At 44.4% G+C, this 9,638-nt stretch overlaps 1 protein-coding gene across 2 annotated transcripts in view; it reads left to right on the top strand.

Moving 5' to 3' along the window:
* Positions 1-9,528, top strand: part of zgc:152891 (uncharacterized protein LOC767741 homolog) — an 11,767-nt gene extending 2,239 nt beyond the window's left edge. The window contains exons 3-16 of one of the 2 annotated variants that reach the window (XM_047379115.1): positions 704-857; positions 969-1,203; positions 1,340-1,421; positions 1,658-1,747; positions 1,845-1,960; positions 4,120-4,292; positions 4,368-4,511; positions 4,589-4,792; positions 5,259-5,345; positions 5,791-5,960; positions 6,063-6,178; positions 6,582-6,682; positions 7,756-7,926; positions 8,116-9,528. In XM_047379115.1, the coding sequence (XP_047235071.1) occupies positions 705-857; positions 969-1,203; positions 1,340-1,421; positions 1,658-1,747; positions 1,845-1,960; positions 4,120-4,292; positions 4,368-4,511; positions 4,589-4,792; positions 5,259-5,345; positions 5,791-5,960; positions 6,063-6,178; positions 6,582-6,682; positions 7,756-7,926; positions 8,116-8,295 (2,022 nt within the window). In that variant the 5' untranslated portion in view covers position 704 and the 3' untranslated portion in view covers positions 8,296-9,528. Of the gene's footprint in view, positions 1-46; positions 858-968; positions 1,204-1,339; positions 1,422-1,657; positions 1,748-1,844; positions 1,961-4,119; positions 4,293-4,367; positions 4,512-4,588; positions 4,793-5,258; positions 5,346-5,790; positions 5,961-6,062; positions 6,179-6,581; positions 6,683-7,755; positions 7,927-8,115 lie in introns of those variants that run through there. The other variant, XM_047379114.1, reaches the window with a different exon arrangement.
* The last annotated feature ends 110 nt before the right edge of the window (positions 9,529-9,638 follow it).

Genomic DNA, 9,638 nt, shown 5'->3' with positions numbered 1-9,638 from the left:
AAACCCCACCCCAACTGCCCCAAACCCCCCACATTTCCAGGGAATATTCATTTTTGGTCCTTGCGGTTATTCACCACATCCCTACTAAACGCTTTACATTCACTTTCAGTCGCCACAAACGGATAACAGATCGTGGGAAATCCCAGAGTGCCGGGCCGAGATAATGCAGCTGTTAGTGGGAAAGTCCCAGTCCAGCTGCCCAGTTAGCTTAACTTAGCAGCCAGACCAGCCTGTAAGTGGAGCTCCGCTGCTCCGAAAACTCCGAAAAAACATTTAAATGTCTTATTCTGGATGAACTGACTGCATAGATTAAGTTTTGAGGTCTACGTTCTCGCTTAAAAACATCTTAAAACTACTTTTTGTCACAAATTAATGGTATAAAAACAATTTGTATAGTGACCTCTACCATTAAACAGCTGGTACCATGCCTTGCTGCACATAAGCCCGCCCCTTTAACAAAGCCCGGCGAAAGCTGAAAAGACCATCTCCAGAGTAGGACCATTTACCCGTGAAAGTAAAGCCCTGGGAAAGTGAAATTACCTGGGTAAATTTATATCGAAACGCGACCTGGGCTTTACAAAGCCTGCCGGTTTCTACAGGCAATGGAAGAGGGGCTATACTGGTAGTTTTCCACATTAAATATGCTAGAAGATCTTTGAATGTCCTGGGTCTTTAGTAACTCTGTCACCATAATGTCCCACAGGATGGGTTCCTGTCAAGAGTTTCAAGTGACAGTTCACACCTCACCTGGTCCCACCTGTGGAACCTACAACCGTCTGTATCTCAGTCTGATTGGCTCACATGGCGAGACTCCACCCATCCCAGTGAACAACGACCATCATCTGCTGCCTGGATCTGTGAGTTTCATCAGTAATCATGGGATAAAATTCTGATGGGGCAAAATATGGCCCATAGCTGCAGTGCTGTCAAGGTGGATCCTAATGAACCTCCTTTTCCTATCTTCTCAGACGTGTCTGGTCCTGGTCCGGGCCAATGGTCCACTAGGTCAGGTTGTTCTGGTTCGGCTCCGACTGGAGGCTCAGATTGGATTCCCTAATGTGGACTGGCACTGCAACAGAGTAGAGATCCGCCAGTGTACTAAAGATCAGGAACCAGAGCCTGAGAGTTCAGAAACTCAGGTCTTCTGTTGCGACAAGTGGCTGCGAACAGCAGATGGCAACGTGGAGCTGCGCAGCGGAAAGTGTGAGATTATTTTTGGTCCTTCAGAAACAACAGACCAGCTGTTGCACCGTTTCTACCATCACTTCAGATCTTCTGCCTCAGAAACACAAAGAACTGACTCTTGTCCTTCTGTTTCTTCTTCTTGTTGTTCCTCCAGTGTGTTTGCTGGCAGAAGAAACAGAAGAGCAGCTGAAGCAACACCGACTGATGCAGCTGCAGCATCAGCAGGAGCTCATCAGGTAAAACAGACGCTCAGATAATCCGGATCAGAACAATAATCAGGTAACTGAAGACAAGCTCTTTAAAATACAACAGGAGGGTAAATAATAATCAATGTTACCTAGAAGATATTAAAGCAAACCCTGAGAACATGAAAATAGGTGATGCTCAAGATCTTACACCAGTATTTGGTCTAGAACCAGGTTTAGACCCGATCTAAACTGTCTTCTGAGCTGAACTGTCTTTGTGTGAACAGGTGGGGCTCGTTCGTTGAAGGTGCTCCTCAGTGTGTTGATTTCAAGAACATGTCAGAACTCGGCCCGAACCTCAGCTACACACACACGAGGTAAAACCCAGCTTGTCTCGTTCTGTAATGAGCTCCCATGTGAGTCCGAAACGACCCTAGAACCGTCTCTGAGCTGTCTCCTTTTCCTGGTCCGCAGTCCAACCATCAACATGCACTACCTGAAAGGCTTTGCAGGCCGGGTGGAGCCCTGGACCAGTTTCTCTGAGCTGGAGGCAGTCTTTGCCCACAGTGGACATCAGAACAGAATCGCCAGTAAGAACCAGAACCATCTAGGCTCAGTTAGTGAAGCCAACAATCTGACACACAATGCGGATGAAACAAATCTTAGTTCAACAGTTCGTCTGTGTCTGTCGGTAGAGAAATGTGTGCATATTGAAGTTATTTTCTGGTTTTGTAGTTTGTGTCTCTCTGAAGGATTTGTCTAACTATAATGTTTGTAGTTATCAGCCCTCCAAACCCTTTCAATTCAGAGCAGAGATCTAGAGTGCTCGGGCCATCTTGTGTTTCTAAAGAACGTTTTTATCCTTTTTAAAGTACAGAAGAACCTCTCTGGTTCCGATGGTGTGGTGATGAGGATATTTCAAAGACTTACAGTTTGGGTGAATGTGTCATGAAGGTTATTTTCCTTTCAAACCTGATGGAGAGCCAGTGCACCCCTGCAGCTCTGGAACTCCTGGTTCCCGTAGATCAGGTACGGTTCAGGTTTCAGTCTGGCCTCGTCCACTGCGGTTTTCAGAGCTGAATCTGGGAACTTTCTGCTGTGTTGCTGGAACACGTCTCCTTGCATCAGTGTTTGTGTGTGGCTTCTGAACAGGTCCTCTGTACTCCTCATCCTCAGCCAGAGTAGGAACAGCCTCCTGATCCAATACACAAGTTTTCTGATTAAGTTCTGGAAACTAGCTAGGGTTCTATTCTAATTACTGGGAATTATATTTCATCTAAACTTAACTGATAAACATTTAAAGCTACACAGAGTCTATACAGACAGAATGAACATTGAGTTATTGCACTGAGCCTAGATGTCGCCTGCAAACGGTTAATGAAGGTCTGGGCGATGATTCCTGTTTTTCATGAATTCCTCAACGTCTAAACACACATGCCCCCTCTGACAAGGATGCAGAGGCTGTCAGCTTGTGGAAGAGCCACAGACTGTACTCTCCAATCACCTCCTGCAAAGAGTCTGCTGTAGGCTTCATCTTTCTCCTTGGTTTGCTGGCTCATGGTTATCTCTGGATTGTAGTGTCTCAACACCTGGGTTTTTCCTCCATCATCCTTCTTGTGAAAGAGTACTTCAGCAATGATCTTACAGAACATGGTGGAAGCTGCGGCTCGGCTGTCTGTCGCCATCTTCTCTGACCATAGCGATCTGAAACTTTCATGCATGCGTATTTTTGTTGTAAGGCCAACATCTCCAGCTCCCCAAAATAATTAACTTTGGTGATGCCGATTGGCCAAATCTTTATTGTTTTTTTAGCAACTCTACAGGATTGGGGGTTTGGAAGGATTTCTGGGGTGCTTTTAGAGAAATGATGCAATGTGTCGATGGAAAGTCCGTTGGATGAGAGAAAAGTTTGTTTAAATAGCTCAGATATGCAGGCACACACTATTAAATAAAACTGAGAAGGTTTCTTCACAGGTACAGACTTTTACTCATCCAGCGAGATCAAGACATCCATGTACACGTCCTCCCCGATGCAGCCAGTGGAGAGCTGCAGGCATAGAAAAAGAAAGAGTGTTGCGGGCCGAGTTTTGTAGCTCTACGACATCACAGGGATTCCAGCTATGAAACTTCTCCTTCCTGAGAGCTGTCATGTAAATGGGTTAATGCTGTGCATTCTGGGATTCAGAGTTTTTACCAGAGTCTTTTGTTCTGTGTGTGGTTCAGTCCTTATCTCCTCGAAAGGCCAGGCCCAACAACAGTTTGGACAGTTTCATACTCCCAACTTTGGGAACAGTTTGGGGATGGATGGTTCCTTCCTGTTCCAACATGTCTGGGCACCGCTCCATAAAAACATTGATGAAAAGATCTTGACCACATAGAATTTCTTTGGGATGAATTATAATGGAGACTCCTCATCCAACATCAGTGTCTGACCTTGATCTTGAAGAATGGTCAGATATTCCCTTAAAAAGACTCCTAACCCTGTGGAAAACCTTTCCAGATAAGCTGAAGCTGGTAGAACTGCTAAGGGTGGACCAACATCAAGTGAGCGCTATAGCAGTAGTAGTAGGGTAGTTACTTTGTTTCATTTTGCAGTAATTATTTGGGGCATATTCATTTTCTCATCTCATTTTTGTTTCTTTTCAAGATAAATCCTTGTTATGTGTTGGGGTTTTATCAGCTCTGTCCATCTCTCTGATTGAAGCTCTGGGTTCCAGCTCAGTGATCTCCTTTTATTTTTGCTTCTAAGGGTTTGTGAAGGCTCACTGGAAGGAGGATTGGTATTTCGGCTATCAGTGTCTGAGCGGTTGCAACCCTCTGCTCCTGTGTCAGACACGCCTAATCCCTCCAACCCTGGCTGTCACCTCTGACATGCTCCGCCCCTTCCTACCTGCAGGCTCCTCACTGGAAGAAGAGCTTCAGGTAAACTTGCAGTTCTGTGATTTGTGGCTCTTGTAGGATTCTATCTCAGAACATTGATGCTTCCTGATGTGACAGAAAGGAAACATTTACCTGTTGGACTACAAGCTTTTGGACGGACTTGAAGCCAACCAGGTCAATGGAAAGCAGACGTACCTGTCTGCCCCACTGTGTCTTCTCCACCTGAACCAGCAGGGTCAGATGGTCCCCATCGCCATCCAAGTGAGATCTCACACAGGTGAAAAATCGTGCTACTGACTCAAGACTAAAATTATTTCTGTAACACTCTCCTCCTTCAGCTCCAGCAGACTCCTGGTCCCCAGAACCCAGTCTTCCTGCCCTCTGACTCCGACTGTGATTGGCTGCTGGCTAAGATTTGGGTTCACTGCGCAGACTTCCAGGGTCACCAGTTGATTTCACATTACATGCGGACCCATATGATGGCGGAGCTATGCTGCGTGGCCACACTGCGGCAGTTTCCAGAGCATCACCCGCTGCACCAGGTAAACACCAGCCGACACACTTGGAACATGAAGAATACACCTGAGTGACGTTTGAAGTGAAGCAATAATTCCTTCAAAGTGTGAAAGTTTACAGCCTGGATTCATTATGGTTTCCTGCTGAATACAGTAACCTGACGAGAGGGGTTTCCATTTCTGAACAACGTTGATTTCCTGACAATCAGAATGAACCTGGGAATGAAGCATCAGAAAATGGTTCATTTAATAAACATGACAGATGGTTGCTTCAAATAGATTTCAGAACGCATGCATGAGCTGATCATTTTCTGGTACCAGAAACCAGAACTAATCAGAAATTCTCACTAAAGTTCTGCCCTCAGTTACTTAAAGAAATAAAATCCATCCTTATCCCCTCAGGACTCATGTCTGAATTAATCAGATTTCATCCATTTCACCGTCACTTTGTGGAAACTAGAACTGCAGAATATTCCGATTTTTCTGTTTCCAGCTGCTGATGCCTCACGTCAGGACGTCTCTGCAGATAAACCTGCAGGCTCGAGCGTCGCTGCTGGCTGTTAACGGAGTCTTTGATCAGGTAAAAACCCGCCAGCAGGCGCAGTGGTGCTATTTGATGTGTGCGATATGGCTCACTGCCCAGGGCGGTGTTCTGTCAGGTGAGGGGCAGTGTTACGTCATATTATGTTTTTTTGTATGGTGAATCGGTAAGATTCAGAAGCCCCCAGGTGTCGTGCACTGTGTAAGCTGAGACTGAATTTAAAGGGTTATTTCAATTTTATAATTTTTGACTAAAAGGAACAAGTATGACCAGGAGAGTAATTAAATCACGGGTTAAATTTATAATTTAAAATATATTTGTATTTGTGAAAATATTACAGAAGCAACACATTCAATGTTTTAATTAGATCCCCTTTAGTTTGAGAGAAGAGTAAAAACTGGGGCAGGAAGAGGTGTTCACTCATTAAATATTTAAATTTAATGAGCTGAAAACAACACATTCAGTCTGGTTCTGGTTCCTGCAGGCGGTGGGTTCTGGTCTGAAGACCATCCCAGAAATCCTTCGCAGAGCGTCAGCCACAATTCACTATCGATCCATGTGTGTTCCCGACGACCTGTCTGACCGTGCCGTGGACAAACTGCCTCACAGCTTCTACGCTCAGGACGCACTGAGGATCTGGGACGCACTGCACAGGTAAACAAACGCACCTTGGCTCAATGAAGAGGCTTCACGGCTGCAGGGAGAGGAAGGCTGAGCTCTGCTCCTCTGAGTTCTTTGTGTTGGTGCTGATGACAGGTTTGTGCTGGCCTGGATCGATCTGTACTACAGAGGAGACAAAGACATCAAGAACGACTCAGAGCTCCAGAACTGGATCACTGACATCAACAAACACGGCTTCACACAGAACTCAGGTGGGTTCTTCAACACCTGCTGGAGCTCACTGTCCTGCTTAAAACAAATAAAGGACCTGGCGAGCAGCTCATCAGGTTCTGCAGAGGCTGGTTTATTATTTAGCAACTTAAACCAGATATGCGGTAGCAGGTAACATCTGGATGAACAATGTTCCACAAAGAACGACTGCAGAGAAGAGGATGATGAAGTGTTCATGCTGAATATGAAGTGTGTTGATGTTTCCCACAAGCAGACAGAGAGTAGAAACATCAGGAGCAGAAAAATCTGTTCATACCTCCTTAAATTAAAAAGTAAAATACCGACATTTCCTGTTGGTGCATCAGAGCATTTTTCCACCCCTGCTGGTACTTTGGTAGATCTATACTGGGCTCTGAGCTGATTCTTCTTCCTGTGATATTCCAGGTTTCCCTCAGTGTTTCCACACCAAAGTAGAGGTGTCCAAGTTTCTGACCATGTTCATCTACTCCTGTTCGGCTCTGCACGCCGCCATGAACTTCTCCCAGGTGAGTCAAGATTTAGATGGCTCACAATAAGCAGCTACTAACTGAAAATATAGAAAACATAAACTTCTTTATGCAGTTTCAGTTTCATTGATGAAATGATATAAAAAAGCAAACCTGCTGAGTAATGAAAGAAACTGTGATTTTAAAGAAAAGCTTGTGTGGTCCAATCCAGTAGTTTCTGAAATAGTCCCTGTTCTAGAGCACGGTGGTGGCAGCGTCATGCTATGGGATGTTTTCTTTGCCAGGACCTGGGATGTTAGCTGGAAATGAAACTAAACACAGAAGGTCTGTTGGGAACATTTCCTTCTGTGTGACATGTTTCTCTGGAGGCTTTAAGCAACCTACGTTTTACTGAGAACCTGTGGTCCAATAAAGACCATCTCAAACCGGCTGAACCCAGTGAGATAAAAGGAGCCAACAGTTGTTTTTCTCACTAACCTGGTGGGGAGTGGTGGCCTAGTGGTTAGAACAGGAGGTTTGTGTTCCGGAGGGGACACAAGGGGCCAGGTTCGTATCCCACTGAGCAACACCCTCAGCCCCAGAATGCTCCCCGGGCGCCGCACAATGGCAGCCCACTGCTCCCTGTAAGGGATGGGTTAAATGCAGAGGACAAATTTTGTTGTAATGTACATGTGCAATGACCAATAAAGATGATTATTATTATTAAATGTCTCCATGAGTCAAATAACCTGAAGAACTGGTTCTGCTGAACAGACATAACAGAAGTTTGTCTCCTGATGAACTACATTAACCATAGGTCTGCACACTGGTGCAGTTGGTAGCACTGTTGCCTTGCAGCAGTAAGGTCCTGGTTTGGTTCCCGGTCTGGGGTCTTTCCGCAGGGAGTTAGCATGTTCTCCCTTAGCATGCACGGGTTCTCTAAAAAAGTTTTTGTTAAGCATAAAAAAGTAAAATAAAATCAATTAATTTGCAAAAATTGGGTGGAATTTACCAATTAGAAAATGGAATTTTAAAATAAAGAAAATTGAATAATTCCAGCTGCATAAATAATTGTCCTTTTCTAAAGCAGCCAGTGAAGCTTTCGAACCTCTCTGTAATGTGTCTCTCTGCAGCTGGACTTTGCTCTCTGGATGCCAAACTGTCCACCCTCCATGATGCGACCTCCTCCGCAGGTTAAAGGCGGCGTCACGGAGCAGGACATCCTGTCCTTCCTGCCAGGAATTAACTCCACCCTCCGTGTCCTGATGGCGCTGACCGTGCTGTCTCAGCCCAGTGTTGACTTTGTGAGGTTCCACCCTAAACGTTCTGCTGGAGAACAAATCAAACACACCTGAGATCAGTTTCACATCAGTTCTTCTGCAGGACTCAGACAGTTTTAATAGCATTAACTATCAGGATATGAAATTGTTCTTTCCTGTTTCTCACTCTTTTAAAGTTTACTGCAAGGTTTCTGTGTGTGTCTCCCCCTACAGATTCCTCTGTGTCACTACAGGGAGGCCATCTTCAGAGTTGATGCCCACCGCAGGCTGGTGGAGGGGGTACAGGCTGAACTCAAGGCCATTAATGATGACATCACAGAGCGCAACAGACACCTGGAGCTGCCGTATCCGTACCTCTGTCCGTCAGGCATTGAGAACAGCGTCGCCATTTAATTCAGCATCCATCAACCTTCTCCTGGTCCTCAAATAATATTAGTCTTTACATTACCGTCACAGTAGATGTATACATCTAATTTAAACACAAAATGAGAGACTGAAGAAGGTTTTACTGCTAAATATTTATCCTGTTTGGGTCTGTGCATCATCACTGAATACAGTGCCGGGCAAAAGCATTCACCCCCCCCTTGGCATTTTTCAGGTTTTGTTGTCTCCCAATCTGGAATTAAAATAGACGTTTGAATCATTTCATTTACAGAATAAAAGTGATGTTGCACTTGGTCTTCATAGTGGCCTTTCAGAGAAGGTGTGTTTATACCCACAGATCATGTGACTCTTGGATTCCACTCAGATCGACTTCATTTCACTAATTATGACACTTTTGAAGGTAATTAGTTGCACCAGAACGTTTTGGAGGCTTCATTTCAAAGGGGTGAATACATATGGACATGCTAATTTTCTGTTTTTTTCTTTGTCTTAATTATTTTTTATTATTTATTTTCTTATTTCACTTTAGAAACTTATTTTGTGCAGCTTTATCACATAAAATAAGATTTTAAAACAATACAATGCAGGTTGGAATGGAACAAAATAAAAGCCATGGGGGGTTAATACTTTTGCAAGGCACTGTAAGCTGGTTGGTATCATTTTCATGCTTAACGGCACCAGGTTCTGTATATTCTCATATAAATCAGGTTCTGCTTTCTAAGGCTTCATCAGAGTGAAACCCTTCATTCGTAAAATATTGTTCCTCATGTCGCTATCGGCCACAAACCTTCATAAAACACAATCTGTCATTTAAACATCATCCTTCAGGAGGTCTGCGCTCCATAGAGGCTATCTTTATGCAGCATTGTTGTTTCCAGGAGGTGGAACTCTGAGAAGATCTCGCTGAAAACCTGGCAGCTGTTTTCTAAAGACAAATTTGGGACAAAGTCCACATTATTGAATCCATGCAAACACATCATCATCACTGGTTGGAGCATTTCAGCTTTATCGCATCAAACTCAGCATCAGCATCACATTGCTGGGATGTTGCTTCCATGCAGAGTTCAATGCGACCTGCTGACCATGCGTTCCTTTAATGTAACCTTCCTGCAAAGAACCTGTGTTTGTCAGGATGAACATGTCTCGTGAAGGTGAAGCGGTCTGGCTCGGTTCCGAAAAGTCCACTCACCCTGTTTAAACCTGAGCTTTTAGTGACACCATAATAAATCATTTTACAGCTTTTTCCACCTTTAATGTGACATTTATTCAACATCGCTCCACTGCAGAACAAAGATCTGTTAGAGAGAAACATATGAAGGCTGCAATCACCAGGTTGCAAAGGTTTGTGCACC

This window comes from Girardinichthys multiradiatus, chromosome 11 (genome assembly GCF_021462225.1).
Source record: "Girardinichthys multiradiatus isolate DD_20200921_A chromosome 11, DD_fGirMul_XY1, whole genome shotgun sequence".
Taxonomy (NCBI): Eukaryota; Metazoa; Chordata; class Actinopteri; order Cyprinodontiformes; family Goodeidae; genus Girardinichthys; species Girardinichthys multiradiatus.
Note: the sequence above shows the minus strand (reverse complement) of the source record. Positions and strands in the feature narration are given on the sequence as shown.